The sequence below is a fragment of the Aspergillus pseudoviridinutans genome (genome assembly GCF_018340605.1).
Source record: "Aspergillus pseudoviridinutans IFM 55266 DNA, scaffold_7, whole genome shotgun sequence".
Classification (NCBI taxonomy): domain Eukaryota; kingdom Fungi; phylum Ascomycota; class Eurotiomycetes; order Eurotiales; family Aspergillaceae; genus Aspergillus; species Aspergillus pseudoviridinutans.
This window is the reverse complement of record NW_025091287.1, coordinates 1,555,220-1,578,258: the sequence shown is the minus strand read 5'-3', so window position 1 is coordinate 1,578,258 and position 23,039 is coordinate 1,555,220. Positions and strand designations below refer to the sequence as shown.

The window sequence follows — 23,039 nt, the reverse complement described above, 5'->3', positions numbered from 1 at the left end:
TCCACTCTCACTGCCACTGTTGAATCACATTGCGACACCCACAACCTGCGATATCACGTGATTTACACTATAATAAATGCCATCGAGCCTGTGATGAACTGGCCAGCGAAATATTTAGTGATAGTGCTTTCTTTTACAGGCAGCTATTTCCCTGCGTTGCCCCGAGATGATGCTTTAATAACGCCGTCTGCTGCTCTTTTCCCTGCCACTCCCAGGAAACTCACCTCGGCAGGCCATGGACCAACCTACATCGATTCCGATGAGTCTTCCTGCCCGTGAAAAGTGCATTTGGTACAAATTAAACCAAAGATCAGAGATACTCTCGGTCAGATGGTGCAATCATTAGCAGGAGGATATCCCCGCGGGGAGGAGTCCAGCAAAGTCTGGGGCATTAAGCGCTAAAATCCTGCGACCTTGTTGGATGGCAAATGCCACTGCAACGACGGCGCTTTCAGATGTGGTGACGATTATCGGTCCTTCCAGTCAACCAGCAATCTGCCGTGTAAGCCTAGAGCATGGTCTACAGCGGAACCGAGAAAAATATTGTCTAGTCTCCCTTTCCCATAGAAATGTCCTGATTGCGGCCTCGTATACTGATGGGTCGGAACCTGTCTGTATTGCGAAAACGCGCAGAAGACCATAGCTTTCTATCTGTTCTACCATTGATCCCCTGGTGACCAACTTCCTTGCTGTTGGAATGCTTTCAAGGAATAGTCATTTCATTAATACGGGTGTAGTGTGAAGTAGATTCTTACTTACCGAACTGCTGAACCGAGCCGAAAAACCACAGATAAGTCGTGTTAAGATATTCTATCTATGCGTACTCGTATATCAGCTCAAACTACCATTCATTGGAGGTTCCTATCTTGTGCTTTTATTTAGCCAAGCACGATCCCTCTGTTCCTGTACTAAGGTTCTGTTTTTTGACAGCGGTTTTGTGAGTTTTCAAATGGTGACACATAAAATTATGCTGTCCTGAAGTGTTTTCTATGATGATGTATGCTATCGTTGCAAAGAATTAATGTCATATCAATAATATAACAATGAGATCAACATCCAAAATTCGACATCCACGCCTGTGGTGTAAGCGCCATGAAACTCAGATTCTGCCATGGTACTTCTGTTCACACTTCGGATGGGGACACTTATTAATAAAGAAAGCTATTACGGAGCATTCCGTACACTAAAGTGAATTCCCACGTAGCACAGCGCAGATCTCTCATTTTTCGTCCGTCAGGCTGAAACGGATGCATGCCCCTTCAGTCGATTTAAAGTTGGTGGCAGTTGATTTAGGCCTACAGTCAGCGATAACAGCTCTGACTAGGCCATTCTATCTCACTATTGCACATTCGCGATCATCCATTTCATAATCATCGAATTAGCCTTCAATTGAGCCCATTAGATACCAGATCCGAACGCACACCAGTCCACTAGCATCAGTCTCTTTTTTCCGGCAGGTTTAGATTTCTTCTAGCGCCTGTTCGGTCGACTCGAAAAGTAGGTGACACCATGGCTTCCAACAAGGAATATGTTACCGAAGCAGTGATATACAAGCTTTCGATGTCAAACAAATCCACGTGGTCTCGAACACGCAGCCTTATCAGGGTGCGACAACCTGGAGTTCCAGTAATAGAAAGACCAATCATCGTCCAATACCATACGAGCCTAGGTAGTTCTTTCCCCCAGGTCTGGCTCGGGACGGGAAGAGCAGGTGGGGAGAACCATCGCGCCATGTGAGGAATCACATCCCAGATGTTTCATCAGAACGGAAATGGTAAATATCTCCAAGTCCCACTCCCCCCTGATATTCGGCATTGTCTGTCTCATCCTAGGCAGCTGACATCGTATCAGCCAATTGGAGGGACGATCATGCAAGGACTCCTCCACTGTCCTACATGATTACTTGCTGCATGGGACCGGGGGCTTCAAGCATGTGGAGCAGCTTCTCTAATCACACATGGAATTAAGGTTTGTCATGGTCGAATAAGAAATGAATAGAACAGCCAAGGCTTTCCCTGTCCACTCTCTTCCGTGTGTAGTACAGGTTCCAAGCCAGCGTCTATGCAGGAGAAACTTCGGGCTGAACCCCTGCGTCTGAACAGCTTGACCTCGAGTTCATCCTGTCATTTTGCCTGTATCCGTACAGTCATCCTTCCATGTTGCCCGACCGATGAATTTTGGATAACCTGCTGATTCTTTGTTGAGGTGTAGCTTGTCAGCTTGTAGGGCCTTTTTCTTATGCCCTCAGCATTCGGGTATCTCTTACTTCTTACCTCACCACTAGATGTATTTCCTTATTCTATAGTAAGAGAATAAAATTTAATAAACATAGATAAAACTGGAATTGAATATCATTGTGAAAAAGGAGAGAATAAAGCGCTATATCGCCAGTCAAAGCGTAGCCATGAAAATGCTTGCAAAGGAAGAGCTGATAGCACTGCTCATGCTGGTTCCTGCACCTCCGGCTGCCTTTCTGATTCTGAAACAAAATGGCGTTGCATCATATGCGCATCGCGTCGGTCCCTCCTGCTGAAAAGTCTAGAGCATCCCTCAACTAGACAGCAGTAAGAACGGGGAGCAATATGCATCGACTCGACATGACGAGAGAGGTCTGCCTTCCTATTGAATGGCTTTTTGTAGGTACATCCCTCCCACTTGCACACAAGATTAGCGTTTCGAACTGTGGACCTATGAGAGAGATCAAATTAGCGGCAGTATTTTCCACAGCTGGGCGAACCTACCGGTTAACCGTAGTTTGGCTGACTTCGCCCCGACGCACGGACTGGAGAGGATGGGTTTGATTCATGAATGGTGGAATTGCGGCTCCCTGCATGCTGTGCTCAATGATATAGCCTTGCGATTGGCTCCTCTCCACGAAAGGTTGATTGTCCTGTAGTTGTGCTGATTCGGGCCCTGGATTGACAGGAAGGACAGCTGGCCCATAAGCTGGTTGAGACATTGCAGACAATGGGAAATGCCAATCAAATTGCGAAGCTGTATTAAGAGGAACGTCTTGTGGCGAATATGTAGTAGCTATCCAATCGGTTGTAAAGGCCAGGGATTCCCCCTGAACAGGGTAATGGAGACTAAAGTTGTCACTCTGACTGGAAGAGCTTGAAAGAGTGTTAACGTTGAAAGAATATGCATCATCTGGGGAGTTTCTTTTGAATATTGGTACAGGGCTGGACATCCTGGCAGTTGAGACTTGAGAACGGAAACAAGGACTATAGTCCATTCAAGGTACAAGTAGAATTGATGGTCTGGAGGGAAATAATAAACGCTGAGTACTGAGGAGAGTTGAATGAGCTGTTTAAATAATTTATGTAGATAAAGTAGCTTGAGTCTTGGGCTTTGGATGAACAACAACTGATCGCCAGAGCCACCAGGCAAAAGACTGGTTTCTTGCCAGCCATAAACAGACTACCAGCCCCAGTTAGACTAGTGTATGTTTTACATGTTCTCGCGTTCTTCTAGTCCTTCTAGCGCCTTTCTACTTTCTGGACCTGTCACTTTCCTCTCGAGTTAGGGAAGCTATCTACTGCATGACGTGGAATAGTTTTCCGACAGTTTGGTAAGTTTACCGCCATTTTTGCAAGGTTATCTCCTCTTCGTTTCAGAATCTCCTAGAAAAAGTACGTCTGTGGCTGGGTCTTCACATTACTTACGTACCCTGGGGTCGCTAGAAACATAAATTGGCTGACTAGTTAGCCTCATGCATAAGACAGGGCAAAAACAATAAAACAACACCATCCTTCCCCTCCGATTTCTGCTGTTCTTCTTTCCTTTTGCCTTTTTTCCTTTTTCTCTTTCACTCTTTTTGACATTGCCTATCTTTAGTACCATGAGTGGTTTAACCATGTGCTTGCTCCTGCAATAACAAACTATCTAGGAATAGATCACCAGCACTTAGTAAATTAGCAAACAGTCTCTACTTACCCTGTGGGGTTTGATTGTTTTCCCATCACCTCTCGATCTAGGTACAGCCAGAAATTCAGATGTGCCATTCTGTTAAGCTTTGTGGTTTTACTCGCCCACACGCTGCCCTGGCTTCACTGAGTAATGACGACCCTCTTGAATATAGTTAGCCTACAGTCACACGAAATCAGATTCAGGCTAAGAGCTAAGTATTAATTAACCATCTATCTCTCTATCACAGACCGTAACCTATGGGCTCTCCCCCAGAAACGCGGCAATCCGCCACTACATCTCCGGAGGATTCGAATACATAGAAAAATGCCCACTGAACGTAATCTCACCGCCAACTCGACCCCCTCCTCCTTCAACTGCTCAAGATACGACAAGCCAAGGTTCTGCTCGCCAATCATGAACATCTTCGGGCACAGAAGCACCAGGAACATCTCCTTCAACCTTCCCGAATCCGACAACTCCGCCATCGAAGCGGAGATCCCTCGGACAGCCCCGGCACACACTCGAGCGGGTAGCCCAGCAGCATACAGCCCATTTCCAAGCGACGGAGAGCGACTCGTCCACTCGATGAAGTGCACAAGGAACTTGCAACTGGGATGAATTACGGTGGTTGCCGTGTGTTGCTCGTGTCCCACTGTGATCATGTGACCACATGCATTTCCCCCCTTCAGGCTGTGCTTCATCATGCCTTGGCACAGCTCTTGTACAGCAACCATAAGAGTTTATTATGGAATGCTCCTAGAATCTTTTGGAAAGGTACATACTCATAAATCAAAATGCCAAACAGTCTGAACTCTAAAATTCATTGTCCCTCGTCCAGCACTCATTCACCTTCGGTTAACGACACTCTTCTGCATCGATTTCTTGTCTTAGCGGCCATCAAACTCCTGAAACGCGTACGGCCGCGTAAAGGAAGCGTACTTTTCCTCTCTCGCAACAAGTATGGCGCACTTGTCCAGCTCTCTGAAGCTTCGACGATGCGCTACAGTTCCAGGCATACTTCCATTCCTGTGCCTAAGATCTTTTGCGCCTTCGAACATCGCGGTTGGACCCATACTCTCATGGAAAGGATTCATGGCGAGATGATTGGAGTTGGGTGGGTGAATCGAAGTGAGGAATCGAAAGCAATGCTTTTATCACAACTAAGGCAGTTCATCCAAGAGATGAGGGGACTTGTCCCTCCTGAGGGGTGTGGCATTGCAAATATCGATGGCGGACCTCTATACGACTGTCGGTTACCTGGACCCTCACTGCGATTTGGACCGTTTAGCAATATTCAAGACTTTCATAACCATTTACGTCAAGGCATATCCATGGATCCAAATCTTGACAGGGACATACAAGAACTCATCATCCAGCATCGGAATAGCTGGCCGCTGAAGTTTACGCACGGTGATCTTAGCAGCTTGAATATTCTGGCTTGTGGTGATAAGATTGTCGGTATTATCGACTGGGAGACAGCCGGATGGTACCCATCATATTGGGAATACACTACTGCTTTTTACGTAAACCCGCAGAACTATTTCTGGCGCGATGAGATCGATAAATTTCTGGTCCCGATGCCGAGGGAGCTAGCAATGGAAGAGACTCGCCGGAGATACTTCGGTGATTTCTAGTAAAGAGTGCAGAGTACACAAATGAGTCCTACAGAGATGAGTGTAACCGAAACAAAAAGAATCCAGGGATTTGAATATCCACTACGCCCTATCCCATCTGTTAATTCGATTCGCTCTATTCCATATCCATCTCGTTTTCCTTGGATCTGAAAACCAAGGCACCAGTCTTGCCCTCCTTGTCCTTCTCCTCCTCCTTCTCTTTGATGGCCTTCAGGAGCTCCTTGGCCTTGGTGCGCTTGCGCGCGACTTCCGCTTCTTCGGCAGCGGCGGCCTTCTCGAGTCGATCGACTTCGGGCCGCTACTATGATAATATCATATATCAGCCTCGGCTCACTACTATATGTACGTAGTGGCAATGAAAGTCTTACCAAAATTTTGATGGATGAATCCATCTTTCGGGTTTTCTTTTTTTCCTTCTGACGAAGGGCACGGGGGCGTTCATCGGCTTTGGGGGCTTCCATTCGGAAGCAACCCCCGTTATTGACTATCACTTGCTGCTAATACATCCGTCAGATTCAACTTCAAATTTACATAGTCAACAGAACATGGAATTACCTGTATGATACGCGCCATTGCTGGTGCTGGTGCTGGTGCTGCTGGTGTTGTTGCTGTTGCTGTTGCTGTTGCTGTTGCTGTTGCTGTTGCTGTTGCTGCTTTCTTCTTAATCCGTCAGTAAGATACACATGTTCTAAGATGCATATCGATACTCACAACACAGTGCAAGGATGAAATGACGTTATTAGAGAAAAGAACAGAAAAGAGACACAAAAACGAATGGACCTGTTGAACCAGCCATTGTCCGCGTCACGCGGGAATGCCTTAGCCTCGACCATGATCACTTTGTGCATATAGTTCTGGCGTATGTTGGTGACAGCAACGTTGACTGCAAACATCCTTCCGGGTTCAACATGCGCTTCCCTCTCGGTACCAAAACCATCGCGCAGCGGGAAGTAGTGGGTGAGGATATTCAACCACAATTGATCGATCCGTTCCTGATAAGGCTTATTAACAGAGTTTATCTCAGAGAGGTAAGACGCAATAATAGGAAGCGTCCAGGAGCCTGCCAGCGGCTGCGCATATTGATTTCAAGTCTGATGTTTTCAAAATAGAAGGACCAGCGTCTGTACTGAATTTTCAAGCTCGAATGCCACAGTTAGACGGTGAAAGCTCGAGAAGACGGAAACGGAGCAGAAGAAGAAGATATATACTCGCGTGGCTGAGCGCCTGCTTCACATCAGTAGCCATTGACATGTCATTCACAATCCTTATTATGTTAGTTCTGAAGACTCCGGAGTGAATGTTAATTGATCAATTTGACGACAGATTGACTAAGATGGTAAATAGCGTAAACCTTTCGATTCTGGAGACACAATGCCATTCACCCCCATGCCAAATCACAATCGAGTAAGTGGGCCACAAGAATGTTGTTTGTTCAATTCTTTCTATTATAACATAATGTGTGGCTATTATTGTAGCATAACATGTAATGATCTTCCGAGCAGGGAAAGTCATCAACGTCAATAGGTAGATTTGGAGGAATAGAAATCAACATGTTACTTTCTTTGTATATAGATTGCAACAGTCCTTCTAATTATGGTTCTCTATAATTAGTAACTTTCGTAGAAAGAATTTGGAAGAAAAGGATAGGTATAGTAGGCTCAACACTTTGGAGTCTTCGGAACTAACACAATCAGTATTATAAATGGCATGCAGATGGCTTTATAGAATTCCGGACCCTAATCCATAAATGCTTTCTAGCCCATAATAATATTGCAATCTATCAGAACATTACTCTCTATAGACACTTGAAAGAATTGCTTGGCTGTGAACACCTTGAGCCAAGTCATCGTTACTCTATAAAATATCAGACCCCGTGCTCTAGCAACTATGGTCTCCATACGGAGCTAGGGCCGCGCGCTATTGTCGCATCGCGCCAAATTCTCCCTTTAAATAACTTGACGCGCGCTGAATAGGGTAGACACAAAGACTTTGTGAAATTTTCTTTGTAGCTAACTCGATTTCCATTTGTTGCTGTTTGACTAGTTCCACCCACAGTGCTGCCGATTGCTCTGCATCCCAAGCTTGAGCCAGAATACATGATAACAAATAGACACTGAGAGCAAAGGCCCCAGACATGGCAGCAGACTTGAGGGTGGTCCTATCTACCCCGACAAACCTTTTTGAAGGGACCATAAGTTGAGCTACCCTTGTAGTTAATTCCAGGCGTGTGGACAATTCGCGAGACCCGCCGGTTAAGTGAATCAATCAACTTCGGAATACATTGTGCAGGCGAAAATAATCTTGCGGGGACGTCACTGCATCTACTATTTATGGATTAGAGCTTTCCTCTTGAAGCTGACGGTTTTCGGATAATCGATTAAAATGCCATTGTTGTGGGATCTGTTATTTCCGTTCTTGATCAGGGCACATGGACGATGGGGTCGCGGGCCCAAGCATTAAACTTGAATCTCTGTTATATGTTGGAAAAGATTGCGACTAGTATAGATATGAGAAGAATGATCTATAATACACCTATATTTCCATTAATATCGGGATGACCTTGATGCTCGGAGAATATGGATGTTTTCTGCACTTATAGAAACTGAGCGGCGTACGGAGACTGTGGCTGTCAATATCTTTTCTCGACAAGAACCGGGGTATAGTAGTGTTGCTTTGTTTAGAATTAAAAAGGTCTGTTTCAAATAGCTTGAGGCTGAAGGACAGGATAAAATGGAATCTAATAGAATATGAGTCGCACCCTCGATATAAATTAGATGACGCTGGACGTACTGGTATGATACGACGGAACTGACGTAGGGTGGGGAAGTAGGTAAAATTTAGACAGCGTTCAGGTCGGATTCAGGCAGAGCACTGTTGCAGTAAACCTAACAGGGTATTTATTTATTAAATAAATAAAAACATACAACAGCCGGGATTCGCTGGTGGTCACCCACCCAACTACTAACCGGCCGGCGTGTGGCTTGAACGCGGTCAATACCTGGGTGGGTGCCCTCATGGGTGACCGGGGGGGGTGATGCCGCTTGAAAGAGGTGGTGATTAGCCTGGGTGCAATTTAGAGAGGTGCTGATGACTAGAGAATACATCACCAACCTAGAGTATACATCACCCAAGTGGAACTTGTGCCGTGAGGTACTCATCTGAGAAGGGCAATGGCCCACCAGGCACTAAGCCAGGTGCCTTGATGGGATGAATGCGTGGAGGACAAAACACTGAGTGTCCCACCATCCACATATAGCCACAGTATTTTCTTCTCTTAGAAAACACTCAATAAGTCTGGCCCGATGTTTACCTCCAGACTCAATTCAAAACCAGCAATTACTCTATGAATCAGAAGGGTCTGATAACGTAATTCCCAACCGAGCCGCCCACCTCTGTTTCCCATATAAAATGGCACTCTTCAAGGCTTTGATATCTCAACAACCAAGCATCTATAGGGTCTAAGTTTAGGTATAAGGTGTAATATAGCCATACAGAGTTATACTTATAAGCTTCAGCCTCCCTAGTATATGTATATACACAGGTAACATAAATTACATTTGTATTTTTGGTAATATTAAGATCTTAAACATTAAGAGAGAGAGATAGTATTTTAGGGCCTTTTAAAAGAGTATTTGAATACTCTAAGCCATATATAATCCAAATATACTACTTACATTATAGCATATATGGGCCTTGTGGAGATATCAAAGCCTTGAAAAGTGCCATTTTATATGGTATATAGAAATGGGCGGCTCGGTAGGGTGGGCGGCTCGGTTGGGGATTACGTTAGTTAATTATGGCCCATCTCATAAGAGATCACTTGCATCGCATAGTTAACCCTACAGTGACTGAGATAAACTGCAGACCGCCGTTGCACCTCCGCCCTGCTTCCCATGAGTCGGGAGTTATCTGTTCTGAAGCGAAGTAATACAGGAATGCTTAGAAAAGAGGAAGAGTAGCAATGCTGAACAAGGGGTTAAAACACACATCTCACACAATGAAAGCATACCTATTCCCATTCAGTTTTTCGCCTAGCAGACACAGAAAAACCCTTTAGAAATAATTCCTAATCAATAAGAATAGGACTGGGACTTAAGTAGAGCCATCAGAAGTGCGGCTTAGGGTAAAGATCTTGGTAATAATGCTTAGTAAATCAATGACCCTTTGGGTCCTTATTCAAGGAAAGGTTAGCTATAGAACACTTGCAAATTTTAGTAGTAATGGCACTGATCCCACCATGAAGATCACTGTTTCTATGGCCTAATAGACATGATACATGCCACGGTGTACTATGTCTTTAATAAGCTTCTTTTCTCTGCAAGCAGGCGGGCCAGGCACCTAAGGGGGACACAGACTCCCATATCAACAGTGCATCCATCAGTGTACACCATGGTGTTCAGGCCATAGCGTGTTATAGTACTCTACCATGGCCTGCTCCTAGTTATTAGTAATCACCACCACACTCTCTTGTCACCGAAGATCATGGTCTACCTGTGTATCATGTACTGCTCTGCGGTCCAAAGGGCATCGCCATCACAGACAAAGTGCCACTTCTCTCAAAGCATGCGCGGATGTCACCACGTACTTAGCCAGGTCTCAGGCGCATGGTCTTGGACTCATAAATGTCCTTGTAGCTCTTCAGCTTCTTGGCCGCATCGTAGGCAGAGCAGCCAGGTGGTTAATCTCCATACCCACGGGCATCTCCACGCCCCATTTTGTTCCCCAAGCCCACGATCGTGTACGATGCACACATGTTGTCGTACGCCTCCCCCATTCGAGATCGTGATGCTGGCAGTCAACACAGAAAATGTTTAAGCTTATCTTTGGAGCTCTTCAAATCATGTGAGCTGGATAATTGCTTTTGGCCTAATACCTTTCTCCAGCCTATCTGAGCATGCCGGCTTGCACCTTCTGGGAGTATTCTTGCATTTTAGAATCCACTTAAAGCTATTACATTTTGATGTAAAAGATAGTCCTTCCTCCCCTGCTTTTCAGGAACCTAAATCCTCTCTTCTTCAATTATAACATTTGCCTTTCCTAACTAGCTTTCTGATGCTCTATTTTCCTAGTGCAATCCCTCATCAGATTCTAGTGCTGTACTGAACAATGGTGCGCCTTGTAATTCATTTACAGCTACCAGTATTATTTAAGGGGTACCTACAGCTTTCCTCTTAGGAGTGTTCCTGGTATGGAGGGATTTACCTATTATATCCACCGAAGGATAGTTAGAGAGTTACCCCTTATATTCGCACAAAGGAGTCTCAAGTATATTACATCCTTGCTTTCAAGGCATCTTCAATGAGAGTGTTCACATTCTTGGTGTAACTTCAAGATATAACCATGAAAATGTTCCTTCTAGTGAATGTGGATCTCTTTTACCAATTTATAAATGTTCAGATTTTCAACCAAGTTATAAGAAGCAGCTGTCTACTATTTCACTATTTTAGTCCAGACCCCACCACAAACAGGAGTTATCTTATCTGCAGATATACTTAGTTAACTAACCCAACCGCCGGTCCTTCCTTTTCAGCTGAAGAAGACATAAAGATCCCAAAAAAGTGGGCAAAGAGCCCTTTGCTTACAGACCCAGCATTATTGGAGAAAATTAATAAACTTTTGCTTGCAACATTAGCGAATATATTAGTCTGCCTCAGCGAGTGGTCATTAGCAAACAGTCAAGTGGAAAACACTTAGTCCTTAAAGGTCTGACCAAAATAGCATTCCCTCGCGATATTAGCTTATGCACAAGGTTTTCCACTCAAATTACATTTCGCAGGGACGCACATGCTTTTAACAGGAAGGTTACAGCCTCTATAGTTCCCTCCCTAGATGCAGGCCCAGAGTGAGTATTACGCCTTCGGAGCTGGGGAGCAGAAAATCCACAAGCACTAGACCCTGCATCTTTTTCTCAAATGACGGTTGAAGTGAGTAACAGCCACCATCATACATGCATTGCAAGCTGAGCCGACTTGAACATTATAGGCACACGAAATGATGGGACTTCAATAATTCACGGTGATGGATTGCCTGCTTTTTCAAGTGACATCAAGGCAATAAGGCCTAAACCCTGTCATTTCAGGTCAGTGTGCCCAGAAAGTTTTTGGTTGAGGTGAGGGCGGGGTGCCAGATCAGCGCGGCGAAAACGTGGTGGCTAGAACCTAATCTATAAATGAGTCACTGTTTAAAATAACATATCCACCCAACGCAAAGGGCGCGACTAGCCCCCTTTGGGAGCCAACTTTGACCCAAGGGGTAAGCCGGCCTGCAAGACGCCGAGAGCACAGGCAAAAATGTGGTGGTGGGAGTGAGTCACTTCTCTATTTATCTGCTTCTCGTCCCCGTTGGAAAGCCAATGTTGCCAACCAGCTTCAAGCGCCATGTCTATTGATTTTCCTGCTGAGGAGGAGCTCATCCTCAAGCAGTAGAGGGAGATTAATGCCTTCCAATGCTAAGTCAAGCTCTCTTAAGGTAAGAAGCCATACACTTTCTATAACAGCCCGCCTTCCCCTACTAGTCTTCCTTACTATGGCCACCTGCTGGCTTCTATAATCAAGGATATCATTCCTAGATATTGGGTAATAAAGGGTTATTATGTTGAGCACTAATTTAGCTAGGATATGCATGGTGTCCCCATCAAATATAAGATCAACAAGAAGCTTAGCATGTCCAGCCTGGAGGCTGTTAAGAAGCTCAGAATTACAAAGTACAATGAGGAGTGCTAGGCTATTATTATACAATTTACTGCTGAATGGCGTCAGATAATTGAGCACTTAGGTTGCTGGATTGATTTTGACAACAACTACAAGGTATGCTTTGGGTCTGAATGGTGTCGCATGATCCTAGCTAGTCATATCACTAACAAACACTTTCTCAATTAGCATATAGACAATGCACACAAGCTTCATAGAGTCTATCTGGTATGATTGCCTATTTATTGATCACTTATATTGCATAACAAAGTTGCTGACGCCTTCTGTAAAAGGTGGGTCTTCAAGCAGCTGTTCAACAAGGGCCTGGTCTACCAGGGCTACCATATGATGCCATATTCAACAGCTTTAAATACCCCCTCAGTAACTTTAAGGCTCAACAAAACTACAAGGATGTATAAGATCCCACTATCATTATTACTTTCCCCCTTTTAGACAACCCTGGAACCTACTTACTTACTTAGACTACCATCCCCTGGACCCTTCCCTCCCACATCAGTCTCTACGCCCACCTAGACTTTGAGTACATAAAGATCTATAATAAGGCCACTAAAAGGAACTATATCCTTCTAGAATCTTTGCTTCACATAATCTATAAGGACCTAAAGAAAGCTAAGTTTAAGATTATTAATTATATCAAGGGTTCTGCTATGCTTGGCTGGAAGTATAAACCTCTCTTTAACTATTACTATAATAAATTCAAGGACTATAGATTCTATATACTAAATAATACCTATATCACAGCTAAGGGCAGAGTAGGTGTTATTCACCAAGCCCCTGCTTTCAGTGAGGATGATTACCAGGTCGCCATCAACCATAGTGTTATCAACAAGACCCATCAACCCCTAAACCCAGTTAACCCCCATGGTTGCTTCACCAAGGAAGTCCAGGATTTTGCAGGGCAGCATATGAAGGAGGCCGACAAGGCAATTATCAAATATCTGGAGGGAACAGGCCACATACTTATTAACAGCCAAATCACTCACAGTTACCCCTTTTACTAGAGATCTGACACACCCCGGAGATGGTCACCTTCTCAGGAGAATATTGATTGCAGGGCATTGCAGATGATTTTGGACCCACTCATAAAGAGTGAGAATTTCAATAAAGAATCTCCAGCCAGACATTAAGCCTAAACATGTGGAAGCTATGAGGTTGCATGCGCAAACCACTGAGCTCTGCAATGAGCTGTGCGTGAGAAAATGAGCAACACGAAGATATTGCGAGATTAGAAAGGGGACTGTGAGGGGCTTTGGCTGATGTGCATTGAGAGTTGGCTGAAGTGAAACAAACTGTTGCGTCGCTTCTGACCAAGGCTTCGCTTGCAAATGTTCGTGCGGAAAATCCTGAAGGGCTCCAGTCTCTCCGCGCAGCCATGACAAATCCAAGCACCAGCCCAGCATGGATCCATGCACAGGTAGGAGCAGGGCACTGTTACATCCACATCTTTGGTGTATCATAGCACAAGAGCTAGTAGTGCTAATTGGGCCAGCGATTGTGGCTGAAGGGCGTAGAGCATCATTGGAAACGACGGAAATTTGAAAGGCTCCACGCGGGTCCGAGAAGTCATATCTGACTATTGAAAGCGCCAAGGTTGAAGTAAAGCCCCTGCTTAAGGGCGCCAGTAAAATCTTCAGCATAGCGAAGAGAATGTTAAAACACTGCGAGAAAGCAAAGCGTGGGAGAATGTACTGCCAACAGCCCTGGTTCAGTGGAGCAGTGTTTCCCGGAAAAGCGGTCTTTGAACGACGACTCTTGACAGGGCGACTTTGTCGACACGTCTCTGATGGAAATGAAGCGCGGATGCCCAAAATGGTCCGCTGGCTGAGCGGCACGAAAGCTTACAGTTGATGGCTGTATACCTATCTGGAGAGCAGGATGCTCAGCCCTTATTAAACCAGAGGATCATACAGATCCGCGGGGAAGCAGTGTTCTGTGAGGTCTCCTACCGCCGGGAGAGGCCGATCCGGTGCTGGAACTGTCCGAGATAGATATGGACACAAGCAGGCACGGTGCCCCGACCCAACACCATGCGGAGAGTACGCAGGTTCCCCACAAAACTGATGAATGCGAATCAAATGGAGTGAGGCGCGCAGCGCGAGGGAAGCCTCCGGTAGCTCATCCTGACTGCACCAAGTGGGGGGAGGGACTGCTCCAGATGATGCGCGTCTGTTATTATAAGAAGAGAAGGACAACTGGATACAAAGCTTTAGTCTCCCCCTTTTCTCACATTCCTCAGGTTCGTCAATATAAGCAGTCACAGAGGCATGACCCGCCTAATACAGAATAATGCCTAGAGCACAGACGACGGCCCACACTCAATAGGCTCTGCATCCGGGTTCTCAGGATCATACACGATAATTGACGCCCGCGTCGAAACCCCCGGTTTGATCCGTTTCGTGTAAAATACACACATGGCAACACCACTTGCCTCCGCAATTCTGCGCAGCAGCTGCGGTTGTGTTGGACGCGCAATATTGCCGATATACGTTGGATCGAGCAGGCTGTGCCCTTCCCACGGCCTGCCTTCATAGTTAAGGACGACGTCCCGCAGAAAGGGCGCGTGCTGTGCACGATCTCTTAGATATTCAGCGAGTGCATCGATGCTCGCTTGCATAGAATTTTTGGTTGAGTTTGGGCTATGCCGGTCAGAAATCGATTCCCAAGTCACTGTGTTGTCTACCAAGCATAGAGATTGAAGACTCGGGGGCAGGAGGTCAGATAGTCGTTTGTGCGAATGCCCCGAGCGATTAAGATTACCCAGCAGTAATTCAGTCGGTATGTCCAGGCGCTTGAGGACGTGAAACTGCTGCAGCGAGCCCATGGGAACTCTCCCTGCTGAACTGAGCGGCATCGAGAAGACATCGCAGTTTTTTTCAGTCCATCGCATGTCAATAGTTAGTTCCTCAAGGGTATCTACGGCGGGTAGTAGAGCGGAACAGAGATGGGCGAAATCAGTCTCTTCTGAGTATTCAGATGCCGAGATGTGACGGAGGAAACCACAGTGTAGTACTTTGAGTCTTGGTGCTAACATCACCAGTTTCTCCACATGCTTCGGGTCGATGTCGCACCGGTAGAGGCGGAGCGTTGTGAGTGACTGAGACTGCTGCTTCTGGTGCAGCTCTTCTTTGAGCTTGCGCCATGAGCTGAGGTCGGGCTCATGGATAGTCACTATCAGTTCCTCCAAGGACGGAAGGAAGAAGCATGGGAGAATCTGGTCAATATTCGCCTGAATATCCAGAATATCGTAGCCATTAACGTTGTCGCCAAATTTTACGCATCTCAAACTGCTGAAACTTCCTCCCCCACGTACCATAATCAAATGCTTCAATACCATTCCCACGAACAAGGAATCATCCACCAGACACAGTGCCAATTTCAACGTCTCCAAATTCTCAAGCTGGGAAAGGATCAAGGCTATCACGGCGTCAACACTCCCTTCGCTCAGCGCCGTATACCACCGATCTTTCTGCGGGAACCCCATTTTGTTTATCAAATCCATTGCTGCATCGATGGTTTGGAGGTCTAACGATCCCGGTACCATGTCTTCCAAGTGATCTTCCATGTCCGCCAAGTCGTGGTTGTCTAGATGGACTCGCTTGATGAGTAKAGCCAGCTCTGGATGCGCTAGGAGGGTGCGCAGGAGGAGAGTAAGAGGTGGGTATCGCGGTTGTCGTTCGTCGTGGTGATATATCCAGTCGATGTTGGAGTAGAGGAATCGATTGGACAGATGGTGGAAGGGTCTGGACACAAGCGAGAGGGAATGAAGTGTGGTAGAGTCACATTGTGCCAGCATCAGATACAGGACTTCCGTGGGTAGATTAGAGAGGTGAGCCATTTGGTGTTTTGAATTGCACCATATGCCAGAGAAGTGTCCGTTTATGTGGAAAATTTTTGCTTTTATGTGTGCTGAGGACAAATACGAGATGGAGAGCCAATATGCGGTTCTAACCAACCATTCCACCACCTTGTTACACAGTCACGCCCTAGGTGAAAGGGTCAATTAAGTTTATTCATTTCGTATTGATCATGTGACCACCCACTAAAGCGAGAGAGCACACGGAGCCCTGCAGACAGTTTAGGGAAGCTGATCTCAGGTTGCAGGAAAAGGATTCTGACAAGTCAGAGCCCTAATTTGACAAATTTTCTTTTCCCGGTGCCACAGAAACATGGTCAAGGCATTGTCCTTGCTTTACATGGAAATGCCTCAAAATTTGTTTATTAATCTACCCTTGTATAGAGAGCTACATCACAGGGGTTTTTGGGGGTATGATAGCTTATTCGCCTGGGGATTCTCGGTCAAACATAACCGGTATGGTGCCTGGGTTGATGAGGTCACCAAATCTCCAATCTCATCATGATGGCCCTGCACCCTGCATGTTGTAACGACGATGAGACTGACCGGATAGCCGACGATTAAAGATGGGAATGAATGCAAAAACGGTGACCAAGACGAGATGATCATACGTGGTCATAGAGGGCTTTTGCCGGGGCATTTAGAAATGAGATTTCTCGACGCATTCCCACAAAATGCTACTTGGGTTAGATGAAGAGAACTTTAGGTTCAAGAAACGCTGAGAAGTCAGTGAATAACCCAGGTGAGATGACCACTTTCCTCACCCATGTGGCCTCCGTTTCATCACACCATGCTTCCATTGCGCCTTCCACAATTTGTTTGTTCGGGGTCCTTCTTTTCTTACTATGCATAGCTTGGAGGAGTCCGGATCCATTTGCTGGATGAGACATTTTATCTTGAGCTCTTTGCCTCCAAGGCCGTGACGATTTTCGCTTCGTCCAGGAACTCATGTATAATAATAATAAGAAGAAGAAGAACAAGAAGGATAATCCATAGACTCTAGATAGAGTAGATATAGATGTAAGATAGGATATGGAGTCTAGAGTGGATCTAGATTCTATATATAAGAGGCCCTCTGGTCACCCAAATTAGTATGGCAACCATGTTCTCTGCGCCTGATACAGTTACTAGATTGTCTAGAGCATAATTACCCTGTAATAGCGCTCTTCATCCAGGTCACCCTAATAACTGCAGATATCACAGCGGCACATACTTTGAATTACTATTTTTCTGTTCATACTATAACTTTACATCTAGTAAGGTCAACCTCACATTCTCATCCATATATTTCTAAGTAGTTTTCAGCTCGGATAATAAATAAGACTATTCATGAATTATTATTAATATCTATGAGTTAAAATATGAGTAGCAGTCTCTAGTAACTTCCACTTAATCTTAGGCTACGCAAGGATAATGGCTCTGAGGATTCTAGCTACACAGCATAGGGTAAGTCTAATATTTATTAGAGTGTTTATTAAGAAGGCTAAAACTTAGTAGTAAATAGACTAGCCTAGGAAGAGTCCTATGGAAGCCAGCTGCCGAGGACTGTTAATAATAACTTAATTACTTATATATAGAGTAAAGTTAATAATCTCTTTATATAGTATGTCTTACTATTAATCCAGAGCCCTTCATGAAATCAGTATCAGGATTAAAAAGAATTTATAGCTATAAATATCAGTGTCCCTTGGAGTGGCATATAGTAAGATACCCTGTGAGATAAGATGCTGATGGTAACAGACTAACAGTCAGTCTGAAATAGCCATTCTGCTATAGCGGCAATTCATCCAGCCACAGTGCAGTTAATAATGGCCATCAACTCTAGCTCCTTACTTGCAACCTTGCTGATGCTCAGAGGGTAGCTGCTATAGTGCCCTATCTCCCACTGGAGTGACTGATAAAGACTAAAGAATAGCAGAGATGGATCATAGGGTGTGCTTTACCGGGGTTTCTATTATATAGGTAATTAATTGGCTTTAGTTATGGAGTCTAAGCAAGTACACGGAGGCCTAAAAGCTACTTAAAGCTTGCATCACTCTATTTAAGCGCCTTGGAGACAATGCGTTCTCATGATCTCTATGTGGTGTTAGTTAAGCAACCTGCACTAAGCTGCATGAGGCTGACCAATGAATGCTTGATAAGAACAACCCTTCCATGCTTTTAGGAGACGCGGCGGCGTATCCTTGGTAGTTTATATTAATTTGTCCATCATGGCACGTAAAATCTGGTCTACTGAGTAGCCAGCCTTGTTTCTTAGGTGTGTGAAATGAGGCGAAGCGGGGTATGCTTTTCTTTCAGCCTCTATATGCAGTCAGTGGCCACCATTTCTCGATATAGGTGGAGAAAATATGTAGGCATACCTATGCATCTGTAGTCTCTTCGTCTGTGCGTCTCAACCTGGATATTTAGGCGTTTTCTGATGGGCAGGATATGTGCGACGAGGCGATGCCTGCAAAGTGTATGGGCTGAGCAACTGCATTTCATTCCATAGTTAGTTCAAAAATGAGGCTGAATTTGTTTAAAGTCTCTTCCTCTTTCTTTCTTATTCTATGATGGCCTTCCACTATTTGTTGGCACAGCCTGGTTGATATATGGGCGTGAAGATAAATCCCCACAATCCCCGCCTCTTAACTCAGTTGTTTCCGTGGTCCAACTTATTTTCTAAACATTTCCCAGTGATCTCTACACCTTCCTTGTCTTTGCGCAGCTCCACGCGAGTACTGTTTGGAAATAATGGCAGATGCTCTTGCAATAGCGGGGGTTACCTATACAATCGCAAGTGACCTCCTCAAAGTTGCTAGACACATGAGAAGAATATACAAGGGAATTCGTCATGCAAAGCATGATCTCGACAAAGTGATCAGAAGAACGAAAACAGTGGCCAGAACCTATGAATTTTTCCGCGATACAATGAAAGAGGCAGAGGGAATTGAAGAGCTAGCCCCAATGTTTAAACGACATCGAAAGCTCATAAGAGGAGTTGAAATGGAATCAAAACAAATAATCACAAAGCTTGAGGACATCACAAAAATCTTCTGGTTTCTGATAAATAATGATCCTGTCAATGTGACTGATAAGTGGATCGCACAGTATGAATGGTTTAGGAAGAGTACGAAGGTTGTACCCCCTCTCTTCCAGGATATGAAGGTTTTGGAAAAATCAATGAGAACAATCGGAATCCTGGTGAATACTCAGATGCTCTACCAGGCCTACCAAAAAGACAGATCTAATCCAATCCTGGCGCAACTGTGAGATCCCCTCATTGTTCAGACTAACAGCTGACATCGAGTCCTCTTCTAATCATGCATTTTGCCAGAAAGTCTTCCCAAAAGATGCTGGGTATCGAATTCAACAAGCTCGCGCACGCTCAACATGTACAGGAGGAGCTCCTTATGCAGCACAGTATCTCACCAAACCACGGCTTCATGCCGACTTCTTTTGCCCAGGAAGTATTACAGATTTTGAAAGAAGAGATCCCTCGTCTAGATCGGAACAAGCCCCCTGATAGCACATCCACTCTTAATTCTGGGTCACCATCAACCTCGCCAGTGTCAGTCCAGTCTTCGCTGACAACGCCACCCTCAACGCCTCCTCATCACAGTGGTAGAGATCAGGCATCCGTCGTAGAGCCACAAGCTGAGGTGAGATCATCGCCAAGACGGAAAGTTCGGCGAAGAAGGACTAGGTCAGAACCTCCTGTGAGTATAGTATAACAGTCATGACCATCCCCGCGATACTAATAGTTATTCTCAGCAACATGTTTCACCCCTGTCACCGTCCCATTCGTTCCTTTCAAATGTAGCGGAACTTGAAAACCAAGATAAAGAAAGCTTTGAGGAAAGAATGCATGAGCAAGATGACAACCGAGAAAGGGAAGGTGCATACATGCAAATGCCACCTTTTGGGCCACCAAAACTTGGTCCCCGCCCATGCGCCAGGCGACGTTCACCTGATTTTCCTAATCCATCCTGTGGCAGACGTGACCAGGGAAAAGACAGCCCCCAGCATCATGGAGAGTCCTATTCATCCCGGAGAAGGCAAAATGGCGACGCCATATCAGTATATGGTGATGAGGGTGAGGTGACTCCTACTCATAAAACAGGATTCGTTGGGCTGCCACCAAGGAGTAGAGGAGGGAAGAGCAGAGCAGATCAGTGAGCCAGTGAAATGTTTACTTAAGTTTCACATAACGCTAAGTCACTCATGCGAATGACCCCTTCTATGTCCACGGGGTTTGTTTCACATTGAGAATGAAATAGATATCTGGAAGGCTCAGAAATAGTGAAAATGAACAAACTCCAACGCATGCTCTTGACTTGGAAATTGTTCACCGAACCCAAGGAAGTAGTACCAGCTCATCAGACTTGGCCACCAGCTTGTGGGGGCAATGGGATAACTCTCGCGACGGTCATTTCTCGGGCAGTCGCTGCTGCTTGACTTGAGGCGGGGAATTACTCCACATGGAGAGCTATACTCACGATTACAGATCCTGAAAACTGTACCACTTCGTTAGATCAATCTTCCGGCGCTACTAACTCCTCAGCAGGTAGGTGCAGCAGAGTCTGCCTTGGGCATGGACTTCCCGGGGCACTACTGCCAACGAACCTCGTCAGTGACTGTCCCAATGCCCTGTATCCTCAGGCTATACACCTCCCTCTATTATGCCCTCAGTCTGCGGCAGAATAAATATTCAAATTTTATCTACCAGCCAATCCATAAAGGAATATGCCGAGCAAACAGCCCACTTCCACACTGAAAGCATTCCAATCTCGTCCATCGCTGTAAGCCACAGCTCGGAAGATTCAGGTGCCTTAGTCCAGTATGGACCCTTAAAAGGGGCAGGGGCCATCTTTACCTATCGCACTACAAGCTTATTGACGACATAATAAGCAGCAGGCCCTTATTCACATTATAGATGACAGATGCTGTGGGTTATAGCAAGCATGAAGTTCTCCTCCTAGCTTATGACTGTTTGCATCAAATCACTGCCTATAATAATAATAGATAGCCACAAAGCATCATATATTTAATATCTAACCATAAACAGTACATTCCAAGTAAGTATTAGCACTAACTATAATAGGTTATAAAACCTGGCTAAATAGTCACCGCTTCCCCTTGGCTCCAAATTTAGTGCTTATATATGCACCATGGTATCTTAAATACCTTAGAAATACAGTATCAGCCTAGCTCGAGTAGCAATGGACTGGAGACTGGAAATCTGTGCGTCACTAAATATTATTTCTTCCCATCCGAGGCCTAGTTATCTCAATGGCTGGGGGATTTTAACCTGATCCCTGTCGAAGGTTCGGTCATCTTAATCATGATTGGTACCTCCACACTTGAAGCAGTCGGAGCTAAAGTTGCAATTATGGCCGAGAGATCCCGAGGCGCAAAGTCGACTGAGTATAGGGATACATGGAAGTCTAAGAACCATGGTGCGCCATGCTTGGACGAGCATCGCTAAGCAAGCAGATAAGCAGGGTACTTATGCATAGGAATCTGTCCTGAATAAAGAGCTTCTCTGAACAAGAGTGGTCTTGAACGCTTTTCTTTCTAATTTAGGATAGGCGAAACTGGGTACATTGTTGTTTGTCTTGGTCATGGTGCGGTGATCTATCAAAGAACAGATGATGAATGCTACCACGGATAAAGTACATATGGCAATAGAAATCCCCGTCCCATCCTTCCCAATACTCAGAAGGGCAATGAGGAGCAATGCGGCGAGTGGCAGTCAAAGTAGGCTGGAATTGAACTCAGTTTCGCTTAGGTTGGTCTCCAGTTGATCGAGGTTCATTTGAAACCATTTGTCTGGCAGCGGTTGCCCCTGGATAGATGAAGGCCAGGAAGAGGCCAGCACGGAAGTTCCAAAGCAACACAGAGTCCCGATCACTGTACTCCGCAGGAAGAACATAGTAATTGTATCCGTTGAAAAAAACAAGACCAAATAAGCAACAGAGACGAGTCAATTCAAGTAAACGACCGTACCAGTCTGGCATTGCTTGAAGATTTGTGGTGTTGTCCCTTGAGTTGAGAGGATGTGAGAACTCTCCTTTTATAGACAAAGAGTTCATTGTTGGTTCAAGAACCTCTTTTTATGTTACATCGACTATGTCAACGGTTTACCAATTCCTATCAAGCAAGGGAATTGACTAGATTTCAGCAGGTTTAGATCCGACTGGACGCCCACCAGGATGTCTCCAGTCAAAGGGGGTTTCCCCGGCGCTATTGCGGCGCTTGTTCCACTTTAGTGATTGCTACCTGAAGTCTGCCTCTTGTTTGACAGGGAATATCAACAGTCATACGATGTTTGATGACACCTAACCTAGTATCGACCAATGGATGGCCATGGCGCCAATTAAGCATGCATTGAGGGCACGAGATCATAATAGGAGTCATAAACCTCTTTAGATGTTTAATGCGAGATAGAGGAATGAATATTACAATATATGTATTCTCAAGTATCAACTATTTACAACCTTCTAGATGAACTACTTTCCCTCAGGATCCCATTAAGAAGTATACCGTCCAGAAAAGAACAAAAATGTGCAATATACAAATGTGAAATGGGCAAATCTGTCCAGCTATGCGTCCCACTTCTAGGGTCTCATGCGATGTAACCTTAGAGAAAAACTAATTTCAAGTGTAGCAGGGATTTGAATTCGCGCTCTGCTAATGTACCGAGGTAAGACTCGGTATTAACGAGCAAAGCCGGTTGACATCGGTCAAGACCAGTGTGTTCTGCTTAATCTACATTTCGGTCGTCATCAACCCTTTTAGTAGCGGACATCTTGAGCGCGCTATATGTTCTCTTGATGTTTAGGCCATGGGAAGGAGAGTGTGCAGTTCTGACTAGGTAGAGGTGTTGTTGTTATTATTGCTGCAACCCGAGTAGTGCTCCATCAGTCAATTCGAGGTCCACACATAGACCTT

The 23,039-nt window shown here is 45.2% G+C and overlaps 3 protein-coding genes across 3 annotated transcripts; all 3 read right to left on the bottom strand.

The window, feature by feature from the left end:
* Positions 1–4,164: 4,164 nt before the first annotated feature.
* Positions 4,165–4,610, bottom strand: Asppvi_009849 (lipoyl ligase; the record flags this gene model as incomplete). Its single annotated transcript, XM_043305695.1, has 2 exons — positions 4,165–4,200; positions 4,257–4,610. The coding sequence occupies 2 exons, from the start codon at positions 4,608–4,610 to the stop codon at positions 4,165–4,167; spliced, it is 390 nt and encodes a 129-aa protein (XP_043161630.1).
* A 1,048-nt stretch (positions 4,611–5,658) lies between these two features.
* Positions 5,659–6,116, bottom strand: Asppvi_009848 (uncharacterized protein; the record flags this gene model as incomplete). Its single annotated transcript, XM_043305694.1, has 3 exons — positions 5,659–5,841; positions 5,912–6,040; positions 6,099–6,116. The coding sequence occupies 3 exons, from the start codon at positions 6,114–6,116 to the stop codon at positions 5,659–5,661; spliced, it is 330 nt and encodes a 109-aa protein (XP_043161629.1).
* An 8,427-nt stretch (positions 6,117–14,543) lies between these two features.
* Positions 14,544–15,734, bottom strand: Asppvi_009847 (uncharacterized protein; the record flags this gene model as incomplete). Its single annotated transcript, XM_043305693.1, has 1 exon — positions 14,544–15,734. One exon carries the CDS (start codon positions 15,732–15,734, stop codon positions 14,544–14,546), a length of 1,191 nt encoding a protein of 396 aa, XP_043161628.1.
* Positions 15,735–23,039: the final 7,305 nt, after the last annotated feature.